We start from the raw sequence: 19,019 nt of genomic DNA, 5'->3' as shown, positions 1-19,019 counted from the left end.
ATACTCACTTCAAGATATGTTTGTTTAAGTAGGTCACAATGCACTTTGGAAACATAATATTTATTTTGCTAACATTGTACCCATATCAGTGGTATGTTTAAAATCTCACTGGAGTTATAAGGGTTGTCAAATATCAACTTTGCTTGTATTTTGGGATAATCACCTTGGCTTCAACAAGCTCCTGAATATGCTTGATGCTGAAGTATCCTTAGGCAGTTTTAAAACATTTCAATTCTAACACTAATTTAATAAAGTAAGATTACTCTTAATACAATGTTAACATAATTATGTGCCCATTTTTTCTCTTAGATATGTTAAATATGTTTACAGACAAGATCTTAGACTTACTTCAGATGTATTTTCATGCATGTGTTCTAAAAATTAAGTATTAATCCAACTTTTCTTAGTATACCTTCATATTATGTTGTTGTCAAATCTTAATACAGTCATCAGTATTTATGTTACACTGTGTTACCATGAAATAATATACAACTTCAGTATCCATTGGATTTTAGGAGCAAATCAACGTATTCAGACTTGTGGACATAGGTGCGGAAGCCAGTCCGGGGTCAAAGTAGTGTTCCTTAGAAAGAAATAGCAAGTGGAGAGCTATGTTTGGAATTAGGAGGAGGAGGTGATGCTGGGGAGAAAACCTGTCTTTTTTGTCTTAGCATATGTTCAATTGTCAGTAAAGCAAAACCCCAGGAAGCCTATGGATTTTGGATTTTGACAGGGTACAGGCTGTATGCACTTTGTAAATTGGTTTAAAAATTGACATGTTTTCCATGTCTACTTTCAGCATTCTTTACACTGTAAGAACAATATAAAGCTTTGGTGTAATTGACAAGTTATTTTCATGGTCTTACTTGAAAATAACTGTCGGAGATAACTGTATTAAATATGAGAGTAGCAATGGATTTGAACAGGAAAAGAGTAATGATCTTAAAAGTCTTCAGAAAAAGGTGTTATGTAGGCAGGCAAACCCTCCTGGCTTGCATTGCAGAGCTAAGTTGGTGACAAAAAAAAGAGAATAGGTCCAAGTAATATACACAAAGACTTGAAGTTATGAGCCATGAAACGTAAATTGTTGAGACAAAGCTGAAGCTTGTGGAAGAATGATGTTTATGGATTTTACTGGCAGAGTTTTAGACTGAAAGGCATTGAGAGGTTAGAATGAGAGAGGAAAACTGGAGCTGAGATCTTGAATGCGTTATATATATTAGTAGAGAGCAAATAAGTAATGCAAGTTTATTTTGAAAGAAGCAGCAGCATATGGTTATGCTAAGCAAGAGAAAGGATGGAATGGTTTGAGATGACTTCTGTGCTTTAAGCTATAACCACCTCATTAGTAGTAATCAGATCAGAAGAGTAGAGAAGACTTAAGTAGGAGGTAGGGTAAAGTGGGGCTTCAGTCTACATATGACTCAGTACATAGTCCTTCCAGGATACACAGTAGACTGGCCAACAGGCTGAGCATTGGGCTGGGATGCTGGGACACATTTATGTCATAATATGCTAAATCGTTTTTAAAATAGCGGAATTGTGTGGTGTTTGGTCAAGTACTATCAGGTATTTCTCTGAAACAAAGTTTAGCTGGCTGATTAAATGATGTATAAATAAAGTGTTCAGTTTTAGTGATCGATTTTTCCACTTCTTCTCATTGCAGTCAGAAATTGGATTTGGAAAAATGGAAACCTATATCAAGTTAGAAAAGCTTGGAGAGGTACGTATAGCTCTCTTTTGAAATGATTACTGCTTTGACGACAATGTCGTATGTAAAATTTTATGTAAACCTTAACTGAAAATCTCCATATCCCTCAAAATACCCATTGAATTTATCTTTTCAGTAAACCAAACATATTCATCATGTGTAACAATGTCACGACCACACAAATGTTCTATGCATATATAATAAGCAAAAAAAAAAAAGCAGAAAGAACATCACTGAGCTGGGGAAGAGCAAGGCTCCATTAGCAAATGATCTGTGACCTTCGTACGTAGGCTGGCTTTGTGTGCAGATAGACAAAATTATTCTGTCAATAATAAAACTAGTTAAGTCTGGCATCCTCCTGCCGTGAGTTAGGCGTTAGGGAGCACTCATGCTGGACAAGAAGCCAGCGCTTGCAGGGACCAGGCAGTAGCTATGCATGTTCTGGTAGAGAAGCCTGCACGCCTGAGCTGGGCAGCCAGCCGGGCGCTGCCAAGTGAGGTACGTAACACTGAGTTTGCCTTTCCTTGTGGGAGGGCAGCAGTACGGCTTTCTAGCTCCACTCAGCCTCTGACTTCCAGAGAAACGGTAGAATTCAGGAGGGGCCAGGTGTCACTCCTGTCCAATTTGATTGAGGTTGGCCAACAGGATCAAAAATGGACAAGGAGCACTGGAATGGGACACACTGCACATTACAGAAGGAAGCAGGGCTGGTCAGCGTCTCTGCTGTGGATATTGCAGCTAGTCCTCCGTTTGCAACATTTTCATTTCCAAAGACGTTTATTTTTTATTTTGCCTCTAGTACATGTTAGATGGGTCACTAGACGTCATGTAACATTGCGTATCTTTGGAGGAATGTTAATCTAGTAGCTATCAAGTCATAGTTGCGGGTGTACATTATCTCACTTGCTTACAAAGCGTAATGGACAACACCAGGTATGTACTGTAACCTAGGGTTACCTAGGGTTCTGTAACTTTGTTGCTTCCTCTTTGCAATCACTGGGATTTGTTGTACCTACTTGCTGTTTTGTCAGAATTTCTTGTCCTCATGTAACATGCCGTGAGAGTTTTGAATGTCTTATTGTCTAAGAAAAAAAAAAAAAAAAAAAAAGAGAAAGATAAGCTTCGTAATACTCACTATTCATTATGTCAACCAAAATGAAACTTTGACAACTTCCCCCCCCCCCCCCAATCTCATGTAAAATATGTGACGAAGACAAGAAGCTATCAAAAGTAGTTATATATTTTCATAAAAGTAATGGCAGAGTATGTCTGCAGCTTTCGGAAACGTAACTGCAGGGCAGCGTAGAGATACCTGAGCTAGTTTTAATCAAATAGAGACTTCCAAGAGGGTAAATGATCCCAGCAGTGAACTCGGGGAACTTAACGCTACCTGATCTGACTTATTTGGTAGCTATATGGTGGATAGTTTTCCGTGTAATTTTCAGAGTTGTTAAGCGTACGCATCCCTTGTGTCCTCTGTGTGTTCAGACCTGTGCTTACGAAATATTTTTGTAGTTTTACATATATCAAAAAAAGAGTAAAAACTATTCATATCCAAAATGAAACCTATTAGAACCTCAGATAGAAGTTTGTATTTTCTTTTTTAACTTAGCTTTCAATGAAGGAACAATTTGTAAGAGTTTCCTTCTTTTCCCATTTTGTAGGGTACTTACGCAACAGTTTATAAGGGGAGAAGTAAATTGACAGAGAACCTGGTAGCTCTGAAAGAAATCCGCCTGGAACATGAAGAGGGAGCACCATGCACAGCCATAAGAGAAGGTGATAACTTTTTTTTTTTACTACTTAGAATTTCAGATACTTCTGGAGTTCTTTTTGACCAAAGTACTGTTGGTACTTGGAAATACATAGCCTACATGGAAGATTAATGAAATTGGTATTAGTTTTGATGAGGAAAATTTTAGTCTAGGCGTATTAAGGGTTAGTGTTCCAAATTTATTTACTTTATGGAGGTGGTTGTGTTCTCAAATGTGTTGTTATAAATGGATGATTTTATACTGAATTAGACTATTATTAGTGAGTAACTTTCAGGGATTCAGAATACATTTTACCAAATTACTACTTCTGTTTGAAATGTATAATTTAGGAAATATTTACAGTTTGTTACTCAAATGTCTGGTGTTTTGATTAAATACCTTTCTTATTAACTTAATCTATATGAGTATTATGTTCTTAAAAATAGCTTTTTAATTAAAAAAATAAATAGCTTATATGTATGAACTTGCTAGAAATGCATTTACTGCTTGTGTGTTTTGCATTTATTTTATACTTACAATTCTCTTGCAGTGTCATTATTAAAAGATCTGAAGCATGCAAATATTGTTACATTACACGATATTGTGCACACAGACAAGTCTTTGACTCTTGTTTTCGAATATCTGGTAAGTGCTTAAACAACTAGCAAGCTTTACATTCAATGTATTGTTTCTAAGTAACAGACATAACAAAATTCTGTATTCTCTTTAAAAATACTGGGACTGTTACAGTTTTCTCCTGCATCTAGAATCATTCAGCTGAAAATGAGAAAAAGATATTCAGTTCTTAAATTGCTGTAAATTAGAAAATACTGTTCTGATCATTTCAGAGTTTCATTAATAGAAGTTAGTGGTGATCTACCTGAGCAAACTGTCTACTTGTACCAAAATTGTTAACTGTAAAAGAGGATAACCACACTATTATTCAAACGATATTTTTCTGTTGCGATGCAACTCCCACAAGTTAGCTAAGGAAAAAAGTATACTTCAAAGTAAACAACACATTCCATGTTTTTGTAACAATCTTTTCAAGCAAGTGTCCACAATTACGTATCTCACTTGCTCACATTGTAGACTTTTCACTTTCTCACTGAAGCTTTACCTAATGATATTTTTTGTATAATATGCCGGAATATATAAGCGTAATAAGAGGGATGAAGAAAAACTCTTTACTTCCAATGTAATTGGAGAATGTAGGAATTTCATAAAATACTGTGGCGCACACAAGATGGAGGAGAAGGCAATAACAAATAATGTTGTCTGAGATGATGCAGCTTGCTGGAAAATGGGTATTTATATCCTTGGGAAAGCCAGAGTTTTCTGCATGTTCAGGCTTTTAGGTTTTTTATCATTGAGCATCTTTGGCAGAAAACTCAGTTTTCTGATTAATTATTTCAGTTCTAACAATAAATAATATTCACATAATCCGTTGTCCACAATTTTACTGAACAGTGGTGGTGGTGTTTTGACAGGACAAGGATCTGAAGCAGTACATGGATGACTGTGGTAACATCATGAGTATGCACAATGTAAAGGTAAGTGTTTTCAGTGACACTGTCTTCCAGCTTTCTCTGTTCTAAGAATTTCAGAGAACTTAATAGTCAGGAGCTATATGGTTTAGGGCTTTTTAAAAAAATAAAATTAAGAAACTTAACTTCCTTTTTGACATTTGTGCCTGGCTTAACTACATTTGACATCAGATGGAGTCTTTGTTTTTGGTTTTGATGGCTTTTAAGTATTTAAAGCACTGAAAACAGGAGATTATATAACTTCATATGTTTTCCTTCTCTTTGAAATTATATATTTAAAATGAAAATTTCCTAAAAAGTAATACATTCATAACTCTTTTCACCTCTTCTTGTCCTTCCATTATTTTATACTCATTTATTAAGTTAAGTCTGTAGTTTGGTATATCCTCAAATAAAATTTGTGTATGCGCACTGAGGAAAATGTAGCCTCAATCATGAATGTGGGTTTGGATGCCACTGCCTACCACACAAGTAAGAAATTAATAATACATATTTAAGAATGAGTGATGTTCATCTTTCCATTAGTAATAAAATGGAAATTATTTTCTTTAAGGTTTAATTGTCTGTTGCTTTTAACTATGGCTGTGGCCAGGTCAAGTGACTCAGTTTCCAGTGTGGCCTGCTGAAACTAACTCAGGTTCAAGTGTTACCTCTTTCATAACAAGCAGGTTTGATTTGGAAAACTGAAATAACTGTTTATGTTCTTTAATACTTACGGTTTTATAAACAAGATTCCAAACAGAGGACAATGCTATCTTGAAATGAGTGAAGTTGTCCGAGGAGGCTGGGTTACCAGTATCACCCTGCTGTGTTGCAGCCTGTCCTGGACTGTACCTTCAAAACCTCTTCATTAAGCCATATATAATTCATATAAGGGATATTATTTGTACGGTAGATATGTTTGAGAAGCTCCTCTTGAAAAAAAATAACTTTAAGCTGTGACCCTAAAGAACAAAACCATGAGCGTGCATGCATGGTAGGAAAATTTCTTTTATTCTTATACAGGAGCACATGGCGCAAATGTGGTTGACAACACAATGTACTAAACACTGTGAAGTGATGGGTTTTGTGTGCATTCCAGTAGAGTTGTCATCCTTGGTTTTGGCTTAGTTGCATGTTGAGAAATCTGTTCTTAGTTGAATTGTGTATGGGATGCAGTCTAGATGTCGGTTACTGTTTGGATAGCTTTTTCTTTTATTCTGTTGTCACATTGCAATAAGTATCTCTAGGGTAAGACATCTGCCCTTAACCTACTCTTTTGCTTCCTTTGAGAGTCTGCAAAGGGAAATTCTTTAATTTGTATCTGCTTCAGAGAGACAACAAAAAACATAATTACGCTTGTGTTTTTAATTAACTACAAGTTAATAAGTAGTGCTTTAAGCTTAAAAAAAAAAAAAAGAAAAGCTGTAAGTGGGAAGCTGACTCCTGTAATAAGTGCAGTTAGAGAACAAGAAGAATCTGCTTGTGGTAATCCGAGCTAAGCAGAAGAACTGCTTTTCCTTGTTTGCCTATGGTTTAAACTATTCCCTAAGAGCAGATTTATATGGTCAGTACCTTTGGCACTGGGAAACCAGAACTGCTGCCTAACTGTAGTAGCTGTAGGTGCTTACCTTACAATAACTGGGGGGGTTTGGGTCATTAACATTTGAGAGACCTCCCTGTCATCATTCCCCTCACATTCCTCAGCTAATTTTAGGTTTTTGAGTTTTAACAAAATGAAGATATATAATATAAAGATGTGTGTGATCTCTGCAGGTATTACTGTTTTGAACAAAATTTTGAGCTAATACATGTCGTCCTGTGCATTTCCAAAAGGATCCATGCCAGCTGTGGTGAAGATCCACAATTTCTGTAGAATAATCTGCTTTGCCTTCTTGACTAATCCTTGCAGTCCCAGTGCATGCTAGAGATGGCTATTGATTTCCACAGCAGTCATGTTAATATTACTTGGGACTGACTACCCCTGCAACAGTATGGACCTGAGTAGATGAAACAAAGCTTGTTGCTTCTCATTCTGCTCTTTGACAAGGAAAAGAAAGAAAGAAAAAATTGATCCCAGTTCCTTTTTTTTCTAAAACAGATAAACCCCACATGAGCAGACTGAGAACAGATGGATGTAAACTACACCTGCTGTGTATTTGTCCAGTTTAGAAAAAGAATTTGGTGGTGTCACCTGGTACAAAAATAAACGGATGTGTTAGAAAATGGTCATATAAAAACATTCTAGTGTTTCTCCTCAAAAGTCCTATTACATGCTGAATTTGTCACGTTGGTAAACATTGCTTTCTGTAATGCTCTATATTTTTTCATCGTACATTTGATCATCTATACTGGCTGAGGAATGTTGTGTGGTAAATGGCAGCAATGGCTACCCAGAAGTCCCACATTTAAGATCAGACCCTTTATACATACAGAAACTGCAAAATAGTAGTTCTTAGGGCAGTGATGTAGTAAACTTGCTTGGCTGCCCTTCATCCCTTTCTTCATCCCTTACTAAACCTTTCTTCATCCCTTACTACTTCTGTGTCTATATATGTGCAACATTAATATGCATGACTGAAGTTGCTTGCTTGGCTTGCTGTTCCAAAAGACTAAAATAAATCTGTGTGTGTCAAGGTGAGGGGATGAATATAAATGCCAGAGGCAGTTGGGCTGTTTTAGTAATCCTCATTTCCCCGTTTCTCCATGTTTCGTGAGCTTGTGAATCCAAGTGTATTTTTCCAATAGCATGCCAAAACGTTCTTTACATAGTTTAGCACAATTGGATAGAAAGGATGCTGAGCTGCCTTTTCAGAAGGAATTCTGTGGCAGAAGGGAACTGGAGTATAGTCAGAGACAGTTACCTTTAAAGACATTACTGTGGAGAAGAGCACTGGTAAATGCTTACTTAAAAATTAACAGCGCTGTGGTTCTCTTCAGTTAAGCAGAACAAATTGCTCTTAAAATCTTTGTTGTAAAGTATAGTGTCAAAGCAGTGCATTAGCATAAAGGGATTTTAAATCTGTAAACAATAATGCTGATGTTCAGAATGTGTTCATATGGAAAAGTAACTTACGTTTTGAGAAGTATTTTTGTCCTGCTTACAATACAGAGACTTAACTCTGCAGTGCCCAGATGGGCTGTTTTAGTCGTGTAATCAGTAGATTAACATTTTTAGTCTAATTTATATAAATGTTCTCTTTCGTAGCTATTTTTATACCAGATTCTTCGTGGTTTGGCATACTGTCATAGGAGAAAGGTGTTACATCGAGATCTGAAGCCACAAAATCTACTAATTAATGAGAAAGGAGAACTGAAGCTTGCAGACTTTGGTACGGCCTGAAATTATTCTGTAACAAATATTTTCTTCACTCAGCAAAAGAGAGGCATCTTTCCTTATAAAGGAAAGGCATTTTTCCTTATAAAAGTCTGTAGTGAATTAGTGCATTCTCAGATGGAAAACGAAAGTCAACCTTTTACAGGATATTAGTAATCAAAGTAATACATGTATACGTAATACTGTCACTTGACTTGTGGTTTGAAAGTAGTCTTACAGCTTCCTTTGAAATGGACGCTTAGTGAAATCCTTAAGGTGGAGATCAAGTTGCTTTTCTGAACACTCCACAGTCACTCCAAAGCAAAGTAACCATGCTGGGAGAGAGAAAGGGTCTGTCTGTGTGCTAAATTGTCAGGTGTTACTCCATCACTGATACACCAAGTTCCTTTGGGATTTCCAGTAGAGTGGGACATTCACAGTTTCCTGTTATCTTCTGTGTCAGGAAGGTCCTTTGAAAGTTGTGCTACCACTGGTTTTTCCCCTTTTGTGTGAGTGAAAGTTGCTCAGAAGATTGCATCTAACATGATAGACCTACATTTTATTGAAGGTATTACTGACAAACTGACAATGTTAGGATGGAAAACCCCTGCTGATACAACACTGATGTGGTTGGTTTCCACCATTTCGTTATTTATTTGGTTCCTTCTGCCTTTTGCAACGCAATTCTCAAGTGGAAATAGCGTGGAAGGGTTTTCACAGGGGGGAGGTGTCATATTGATCTAATGCTTTGTTGTTTTAATGAAATTTATAGGATTACTCCAGGTTTAGATCTGTTTACCTGTCTTCTGTGCTTAAAAATGCTGATTATGAGATTGCTGTAAATACTAAGAGGCAAATCACAAGTTGTAGAAATGTATTTATTAGGGCTTTTTAATTAACATTAAGGGAAGGTATTTAGCAAGTATAATAAGGTTGATTTAGCTCTTAAAAATTCTTTGTCAATTTCATGCAAAAAAAAAAAAAAGACTTCAGCAAGTTACACATGACTCTCTTTCCCTTTTTATCAAGGATTGGCTAGAGCGAAGTCTGTTCCTACAAAGACCTATTCCAATGAAGTTGTCACATTATGGTACAGACCACCTGATGTTCTCCTCGGATCTTCAGAGTATTCAACTCAAATTGACATGTGGTTTGTATAGCTTTGTCTAATTTAAATTTTTGTTCTCAGTCAAGTTGAAAAAATGTCAACTCTTTGTTACGGTATAGTAGCATTCAGATACTCATCCTTTGAATTTTTGAAGGCTACAACTGAGTTAGATTTTTAGAGAAAGGATTGGCAGACAGGGAAGATGCTATTATTTCTCTGAAAATGCAGAGTACCTTTTTATTGCTTAGAGTAAGCAAGCATTAGGACCACAGTGTTAGGGGAAAAAACCAAACACGTTCTCCTAATGACATGATAACGTGGCATTTTACTGTGAACTTCAATACAACTGATAAACTTGACATCTGAAGGAAGAGGATATAATATAGCTATGACATAGGTTTTGTTTAGTCTTTGACAGTTCTTTTGTTGCTACATATCTTTCAAAACAATATTTTTAATAGTAGTGTGTGGCTAACAACTAATTTAACAATTTGTTTTAATCGAAGAGAAATCACAGAAGTCCTTAAGAGCTGAAAGCTTAAATTGTTGGATTGTTTCTGATTTATCTTTTTCTCTGTTTTTATAAAGGGGCGTTGGATGCATATTTTTTGAAATGGCATCAGGAAGGCCTCTTTTTCCTGGCTCGACCGTTGAAGATGAACTGCACTTAATTTTCAGACTTCTGGGTAAATGGATACTTTTAGCAGTAATGTTAATGCTAATATGTTTGTTCTTATAAACACTTTTTCCATGAGAACTGTGGATCTTTATCGATAACAATGATATTTTATATTGCATTGTAAGTAAGGTGAATGAATGTACTCTTGATGAAAAGTTACTGATCTGAGTGCACAGCTGAGTTTGTACAACATAGACTCATTGACTGATTTTTTTTGTTTCTTTCTTTCCTGTTTAAATTACAGGATTAAATGCTTATTTATGTCAAAGTTGTTTCTTTACATTTTTTTAAGTTGAATTTTTGTGCTTTTTTTAAATGCAGGAACCCCATGTCAAGAAACATGGCCAGGCATTTCTTCCAGTGATGAATTTAGGAACTACAACTTTCCTAAGTATAAACCACAACCCCTCATCAACCATGCACCAAGGTACTTTGTGTTTTTATTAATAGAAAATATGCAACCCTGCAGCTTTTCATATTTGTAAATGTGAACACGATTCCAAGTACAGTCTGATGAACGCTGGAAGACTACACATCAGTTATGTTATTGTGGGCAGATAGTAATGCAAAGCATAATCCTGGTACTATGTGATTACTTTGTCTAATATCATTCAAGGTACCACAGCTACTTAGTGACCTATAGAACTATAAACTCCGATTAATAATGCCTGCATAGTAGGAGTATTCACACAGCACTTCCTAAAGAACCCAAATTCTCTTCTGTTATATAGTAGGCCCATTGTTAAAATGGCAAGGTTTCCTTCAGCAGTCTCTTGAAATCATTCTAAAACCATTATGAGGAATTTGAAGGGCCTGCACAGTTATAATAAACTTTATAACAAAGTCTACAACATTTTTTATCACCTGTGAAGAAAAGGATCTAACATTGTGTCCTTCTAGTAAATTAGTAGTGTTAGGCTTTAAAAAAACAAAAGGCTTTTTTTCTGAAATAAATTATCCAGGTCAACCTAGTAAATCACAATCCAAAGCTCAGGATTTGTCTGTCCCCACATGTTTTTCAAATAGTCTTGTTCTGAGATATTGGTACTTGTATGTATACACATTAACATGCAGAAAAGTTGTTAAGGTAGAAGCATTTCCATGTTTAAATTTAATTTTTAGGTTTGATATTGCAGTTTTGCTTTTGTAAATATGGTTCAATAACTGCTTTAATTTCTTTAAATATTTTTATTTTTAGGCTAGACACAGAAGGAATTGAATTGATAGCGAAGTTCCTTCAAGTAAGATGTGTTTTGTGGCTTTACTTTATAAAAGTGCAAGTTTAGAGTTTTAGTATATTATTTACAAAATGTATTGGGAGCTATAGTATCTGTTAGATCTATCTCAAAGTGGAATATGCAGCTGAGTCTGTAGTGGATGACATATTTGGGAAGAATTACAGTTTTGGGAAGCCTATGTACTGTAAGAATGTAAAACCTGATGCTCTTTTGGTTTGGTTTGGTTTTTTTGCCAGAAGTGATTTCTTCTCTTACTACTTTTGTAAAAATAGAATTGATTCTGTGTTAGCAATTCCTTGAAAAAACTAAATCTCTTGTGAAATACCGTATTAAAACAGAACTTTTTAAATAGAAATACTAAATTTCTGTAATGATGAATTTAGCTTACTGCTAGAGAAGCAGTTACTAAGGTGTGATGCTACTCTTTGATCTTGCAAAGTGTATTCAAGAGGTGAAGTGGTATGTGGGTTTAATCTTTTAATCTGGATTAAAAATGAGCCAGAAGCAAGAATAGGGGAAGCAAGATGGAAGGCTAACTGAGTAGATGCAGAAGCACTGTAACTTCACAGTGTTAAAAATTCTTAGTACATAAGGTGGAGTGCAGTTACTCTGCTTTGCAGCCTATGATTTAAATTCTACATCAGGTCTTCATCAATTTACACATTGTGTCAGAACAGTACTTGCAGTCCTTGTTTGGACTTTGTTCTTATTTGTATACAGCTTTTTAAATGTCTGCATCTTTGTCCAAATGTCCACATACGCCAAGCAGGAGATATTTGAGCACAGATTGAAGACCGTGTTCTCTTAAGTTCCCTTTTATGCAAAATGCTGCAGCATAGTCTATCGAATTAGAAAACTTCTGTGATCTCATGTAATAGCATTTCATGACGATTTAATATTAGAACATAATGTAGACAGAAGTCTGTCATCTAATCATTATTACATCTATAAATAAAGATTAAGTATATTTTTGACTTGCATCCATTTACAGCAGTTATTTTGACTATTTTAGCAATCTTGTTATATGTTGATAATACTGATTTAGATAACATATGTTAGATTTTCATGTGTGAAATAAAAGTAATGAAAACAAATTTGTCCTAGTGAGTTGGCGGGAAATACTGAGCAAGTAGAATTCTATTTCTCCCTTTGATGAAATTACGTGATGCAAAGAGTTTTTTAATGAAAACCAACACACTTGTATCCTCTTATGTTAATAGTATGAATCGAAGAAGAGAATTTCAGCAGAAGAGGCCATGAAACATGCATACTTCAGAAGTCTTGGAACAAGAATACACACTTTGCCTGAAAGTAAGAGGAGTAGTAAAGTAGCAGAGTATTGCTAAGATAGTACATTAAAGCTAAGTACATTGCTTAAAGAAAAACTCTCAAGCCTAATCTATTAAAGAAGTCTGGCATATATTGACTTAGATATTTGGGAATAGGAAACTTTTAAAATCTAAACTATAATTTAGAACTTTGTTCAATAAAGCATAGTTATGTTTGGATATGAATTGATTTCTTTGTTAACATTCCAGGTGTTTCAATATTCAGTCTAAAAGAGATTCAGCTGCAAAAAGACCCTGGCTTTCGAAATTCCACTTACCCAGAGACAGGTATGGAAAGCTTAATAGTTTCTCATATCTGCAAATGGAATGCTGTGCCAGAGACATTCGGAACTGAAAAATACTTTGTTAAATTGGTCTGTGTGAATGTACTCAAACACCAGCAATTATTTGCTGAGATTCCTGTAGAGACGTATAAGCTAAATGCACAGGAGGTGGTGAGTGTTACTAGGGATGGGCAGAGGGACTGTTAATATGAGAATGTCTTGGAGTTTCAAACCATTACTGTGTGGGTGAATGGTGGCAAAGTAAAAAAAAAAAAAAAAAAGTGCAACAAGTGCAGTTAAAAGAAAGATCCTGATACTGGTTTAAGCACAAAGGATATTCTCTTCAAACAGAAAGACAGAAGATGTAGATAATAACTGAATACTCTGTTGTGCGAATGCTTTATTTTTTTACCATGGTCCACGTTCTGTTGTAGGACATGGGAAGAACAGAAGGCAGAGCATGCTTTTTTAAAGTGGGCGATGCAGAGTCAAGCCCAAGCCTATCCTATCAATCAAGGACTCGGATCTGAAGGCAGTGCTCTCTGTTGGTGGACTTGGAATCGCAGTTTGTCTACGCTGTCCTCTTCACAGTGGAGTCTTTTTATTTCCAACCTGCAGATTATGTTTTTATATTTGTTGTCACAGTGTGACAATTTTTTGTACAGTTGGTTTTAAGGTCTCCTCTGCCACTAGAGCCAGTAGGTTACAGCTGTTAATGTAACTGTAGCTGCAATTTTTGTGCAGGACTGAGAAACACAGTGCATTATTTATTGCGGAATCATTGCTGCTAAATAACTACTGTCTGTATAGTTAACACAACAGTTCCATGCCTGAAGAAGTTGCAATGGCTTTATAATATGTGAATGCATCTGTTTCTCTTCATAAAAATGTTCTACTGCTGCGGGGTTTTTTTGTATTTCTTAAACTGCAGTGTTTCCTGGAATGTAAACATAGCTTTGCTTGGCTATAGGTGAACCATCTTTAATGCTCTAAGTTCATGGCACTTAATTCCTTATTTAACATTGGAAGTATGTGTTGAAATAGTTGAAAAATTATAATGCATATTATGTTTTTGAAAAGCACATGGTGTGGAAGTTGATTCAAACAAGTGAACAGTAACTATTATTTGCTCTCAGATCCTACGTTAGTTATTGATAAATTAGAGCACGGAGACTGGATGATAAATTTTGTCAGGCTTACTCCAGCATAAGATATTTGCACATTGTTGTGCATACGGGGCCTGCAGAAGCAGTGACTTGCAGAAACAATTACTTTTTTTACCTTGTTTTTAACTTAGAAATACAAATAGTAAAAAGATGATTCATATATGTTGGACCCTGGCTTACTTTTGAAATGTAGAATTTCATTACAGAGGAACAGGACAACTAATTACAAGAACATGGGAATAATGTCACACTTTTCCCACCTTGTTGCTCTCTCATTTGTGCATTATTCACTTGAAATCAACTGGAAGGATGCAAGTTTGTACTTGATAAGAACTCACTATACTACAGAGCTTTTACAATGGGAACTTAGAGAGTTTTTCAGATCTTAGATGTTATCTGTTTACCAGAGATAGTAAACATGTTACTACTATGCTTATGCATCTCAGTGAGTATCATAAGTACACCCTTGGTGATGGTTACAGTATTTTTAAGCATTTGTGTTCACCTTTATGAACCTATTTGTTTAGTGCATCTTAAAAGAGACTGTAAATCTTTATTGGTATATTTTGAAATGGTCATGTAAATCTTTGGCTGGTATATCATGAAAATAGTCATAGGTAACTTAATTTTTCCTGACATTCACTGTAAAACATTCAGGGGTCCTACCATTTCTGTTCAGGAAATCTTGTAGTTTATTGTTATTTAACAGTATTAAGTGAATTTTTGTATATTTCATTTTAACTTTATTTGTGAATAGTGATTGTGGCATGTTTGGGGGTGTTTTATTAATATTTCATTGATACTGGTAAATTTGAATTGGGATTTTTTTTTATTATTATTTTCTGGAAGAGAGAAATTCATGTGTAACGGTGACTATTGGACCACTACTGCTTTTCAGCATTTGTAAACCGGTTTTACGTTAAATCTTGTAGACCTAACAAACTGCTGTTATTTCTAACTGACCGACCTGTATTAATATTGTACTTTTGAAAGTATAAATATTATGTGGAATTCTTTGGTTTTGTTTTGAAATTTATAATAACAAAGGCCCTGTGTTGTTAAAAATACAGACTAAGTGAACTTGCGGTTCTTGGGGCATTGTTGGAAATGTTTAGCTAGATCTGTGTGTTGTGGGAGTCATCAGTTTTGGCCGCTTACGAATTCACGCAACACAGGAGTAGTGGCAGTGAAAAGTAATGTGACTCATCTGCGACTGAGGCCGTTCAGGATCTTATCGTAAACATGGTCCATAGTCTAATTATTAGCAAGCAAGTCCTGCATGTCACGTGGTATCAGAAGTCTTGCCTAGGTCTAGGAGCATAATACATGTCTCGGATACATGCGTGGGTCTCCCACTGATCCCAGCGGGACCGTTACGTGCGTGTCGGAGACAGATTTGGCACTGATGAAAAACCTTTGTCCTGAAATAGTTGTTATATATTTTTTTATAGTAGCTATGGATCTGATCTAGATTTTATACTGATTAACTTTGTAGGAAATCTGTTGTAGACGTGATGGTGTTGAAGAAAGAAGTAGCAGAAAAACATCTTTTTTTACAAAAGTAGTGAAGATATAGAGTAAATGTTCACTGTGGATAAATGTGGGATTTGGCATTTCTAGAACAGTAGTATTTTGTAGGCCATAAAAGAACAAGTAATAATGTGACACTAATGAGTAAAGGACTTAAAGGTTTAACTGGTAAAATGAAGTGCATTAATAAATTTAGAAAGGGATCAGCTGCAGCTAACAAAAGGAGGTTTCCATTTTAAGTAGGAATTCAGCTTTTTTGTTACAGATGAAAAGATCTTCCGTAAAATTAAAGCACTGTTTATAAAGAGATTTTTTTCTAAGGACCTACAAGTGAATCGGTGTTCTTCATTAGGAGGTAGCTTTAAAGAATGTATTTCTTAAGAAACTTGGCATCTGTGGTCAAGCGAGTTTCTTTTTTTTTTAATTGTCTATAATTCAAATTCCTGCAGAGACAGTTCTGTGGCAGCTGTCTGTTTGGGGCAGTAGTCAGCGAGTCTGAAGTCGCTGAGCATTTCTCTGACATCCTTTTCGTGCAGTTCAGTGTTCTGCCTCCTGTCTGACAGCATCAGGCACTACGGACTTGGTTTCACTGTCCCCAAGAACTGTAGGGGCTGTTGGCCTTTTTGGGAGAAGACCTCACCTGTGACAAAAACCAAGCAGATAGTCGCTAAAAATGCCTGATTTTCAAGATTTGGTATGACAGCCTTTGCTTGAAGATGAGTGATCAGTTAATGAGAAATGGCCTGCAAGTTGTTGCTGATCAAGTAATTATTTTTAGAAGATCCCCGGTGTATCCCATCTACGCTGGGGTAGGAATGCCAAGGTGCGTGTATAGGTGTGTGTAGGAATAAGGTGGGCTTGAAGAGAGGAAAGAGGCAGGTGGAGACGAGGTTGCGTGCACACGCAGGTGAAGGTTGAAGGGGAGAGAGGGTGGGTGGAGGACGGGAACTGACAGGACAGGACAGAGTGGGAGATGGAAGGGGCAAACCAGCTGCTCAGCAATGCTCTAGTGGAACGTGCATCTCAACACAGCTGTGTTATTTTTGTGCTGCTTTACCACAGCATTAAGTAGCCAGAGTGTATCCCTGAATTGGGCAATAAAAGTTAAAATAAACAATTATTAAAGAATCAACATACTTTGTATTTGCAAGTCATTTGAAAAACTGCAAGGTAGCATTCTTTGGGCTGCTTGCTTGTTGTTTGCACATGAATTTTTCAATGGAATACAGGTACATTGTTTCTGTTTTGCAATGTTAAGAGGGAATTAAGGTTAAGAATACATTCGGTTATTGAGGACAAAATATATGAAACGTATGTTGTAAATATCCCCAAGCTAAGTATTATAAACCCACGAAATACCCAGAAGTAAGGTCAGATTTGAAAGAAGTTCAAACAAATTAGGGTATGGAAATGCACAGCTGTAGCCTATAGTGACCCTGAAGAAAAATTCAAATGTACTTTGTCTGTGACGACACGTGGTCCCAGACATTTAGGCATTTTATCTGCTCACTAAGGGCCAGAGCTGAAAGAATTTGTGCACCTTGTTAGCACGTTGCAATACCGTTTTTCCCTTAGTAAAGCTTGGCTTTGAAACAAATGCAACATTTCTATGAAATTTCTTAAATTTTGGAAGGAACTTGAATGCTTACTTTTTACAGACATTTTTTTCTTCCATTTCAGAGACTGGGCTGTTAGAGATTTAATGCTACTCTTTGGCCTATATGTGGGTCAGCAACATCCATGTATCTCACCAACGTCCATGTCAGGCCGCTTTAAGAGATTGACAAGATAACAAGTATAGATCATAAAACATAAAAGAAGCACTGTACAAGTGTTTAGCTAATTGGTACATTGTAAAGTAAGCTCTGGCTGCGCAGGTAGGATGATTTTGGAAAGTATAAAAGCCAAGTAGATACGTGGGCTTTGTAATTCATACCATACAGCCTTTTCATCCGCGGGGTTTAGTTGCAGAGAAGTGAAACCCTTGTTCTAGGCCACAGTGGAAATTCGTGTTGTCAGAACTGGGATTAGAGGTTAGCTATTCTAGATTTATTTTTTTTTTAATCTTTTGTATGTGATTTTCACTGGGCTGCACTGCACCTGTCTCGTTAACTGAAAGCAAAAGATTGATGTCAGTGGAAAAACGTGTACATTACAATTTTCCATTATTTTCACGTTTCCTAAAATCCCTTAACTCATTTAAGTTCTGTAATTTTTGAGCCAACTTAAGCTGTGAATGCATACGTATGCATATACTTACTGATGTTAAATAACTGCTTAATTTATTGTCCTGGCTGCATCCTCCAAAATCACTTAAGAAACAGGCCCTGCCTGAGCAGATTGCTTTTATGGTCTTCCTAATGAAATACGAGTCTTGTTCAGCTCAGATGCCATACCTTGAAAGACATTTTTCCCCAGAGAGCTGTGAAGTTCCTTCATTTGCTGCAGTGGGATCTTCTTGCTGATGGAAATGCCATCGCTGCAGACTGCAAACCGGGGAGAATGCTCTTCCCTATCTCCTCTCCAACATGCTCTTGCAGAGCACCTCTCTCCCGGCCCCGCATGGCAGCGTCAGCACTGCCTGCGCCTCATCTTTCACACCCTGAGCTTGTTTTTTTTCCAAAGACTCTTTTTTTCCCTCTTCCATGTCCTTTTCCTTAATTTGCAGGAGGAGGCAGCTGGCCTGGAGCCATGTGAGGAGAAACTAAGGTTACGTTTATCCATTCGCGCTTCTTGTGGAGTGAACACGAACTGATGGGAATCTTTCAAGAAAAAAAACGTATTGCAGAGTCCTCTCCTCTAGGATGCTTTTCTACAAATACCCCCCCAAGGCGGGCCATGATACTGATTGCTCCAGAGTCCTTGCCTGAGGTTCATTCTCCTTTTTTCATTTAAATAAATTTATACTCCTCCTCACTAATGCTGTCAATCTCTTCGCCCTGAAGAAACAGGTTTGTACTCCATCTGTGTAGGCAGAGCACTCGTGTATTAATTGGTAGGAACAGTTACAGTTTGGGGCTAAAAGGGCTTTCAAAAGTTGTAGTTTTCTGACAGCTTCGTAGAGGTATGCTTAAATCTGAGTGACCCGTGTTTATCCTACAGGATATAGAGATAGGATATATATAGTTTCAAGATCAGAAGGGAACAGCGATGCCCTTATGTAAAAGACTACCTGTAGTTACTGTGCCTGTTCTAAATTCATCTGGTGGTCATGATGGCTTCTAAAGATGCTTCCTGTAGGCACAAGATCACACACAGCCTCTTAATGGAGACACTTGTTCTGTTAAAATAAAATGCTACTGTCTGTTTTAAAGAACCGTCTCCCCTTTAAACAGTCACCTTGTTGACAGTTCATTACGACTTTGGTAGGTATTTCCAG

General features: G+C 36.5%; 1 protein-coding gene across 6 annotated transcripts in view; it reads left to right on the top strand.

Annotated features, from left to right (window-relative positions):
* CDK17 (cyclin dependent kinase 17) overlaps positions 1–18,553 on the top strand; it is a 99,810-nt gene extending 81,257 nt beyond the window's left edge. For 5 of the 6 annotated variants that reach the window (XM_072865736.1, XM_072865771.1, XM_072865727.1 and 2 more), the window contains 12 exons: positions 1,667–1,723; positions 3,376–3,490; positions 4,016–4,110; positions 4,956–5,018; positions 8,200–8,323; positions 9,337–9,457; positions 10,004–10,101; positions 10,416–10,521; positions 11,293–11,335; positions 12,553–12,643; positions 12,871–12,948; positions 13,379–15,123. In XM_072865736.1, the coding sequence (XP_072721837.1) occupies positions 1,667–1,723; positions 3,376–3,490; positions 4,016–4,110; positions 4,956–5,018; positions 8,200–8,323; positions 9,337–9,457; positions 10,004–10,101; positions 10,416–10,521; positions 11,293–11,335; positions 12,553–12,643; positions 12,871–12,948; positions 13,379–13,416 (1,029 nt within the window). In that variant the 3' untranslated portion in view covers positions 13,417–15,123. Of the gene's footprint in view, positions 1–1,666; positions 1,724–3,375; positions 3,491–4,015; positions 4,111–4,955; positions 5,019–8,199; positions 8,324–9,336; positions 9,458–10,003; positions 10,102–10,415; positions 10,522–11,292; positions 11,336–12,552; positions 12,644–12,870; positions 12,949–13,378; positions 15,124–18,308 lie in introns of those variants that run through there. The other variant, XM_072865754.1, reaches the window with a different exon arrangement.
* Positions 18,554–19,019: the final 466 nt, after the last annotated feature.

Source organism: Ciconia boyciana, chromosome 1 (genome assembly GCF_034638445.1).
Source record: "Ciconia boyciana chromosome 1, ASM3463844v1, whole genome shotgun sequence".
Classification (NCBI taxonomy): Eukaryota; Metazoa; Chordata; class Aves; order Ciconiiformes; family Ciconiidae; genus Ciconia; species Ciconia boyciana.
Note: the sequence above shows the minus strand (reverse complement) of the source record. Positions and strands in the feature narration are given on the sequence as shown.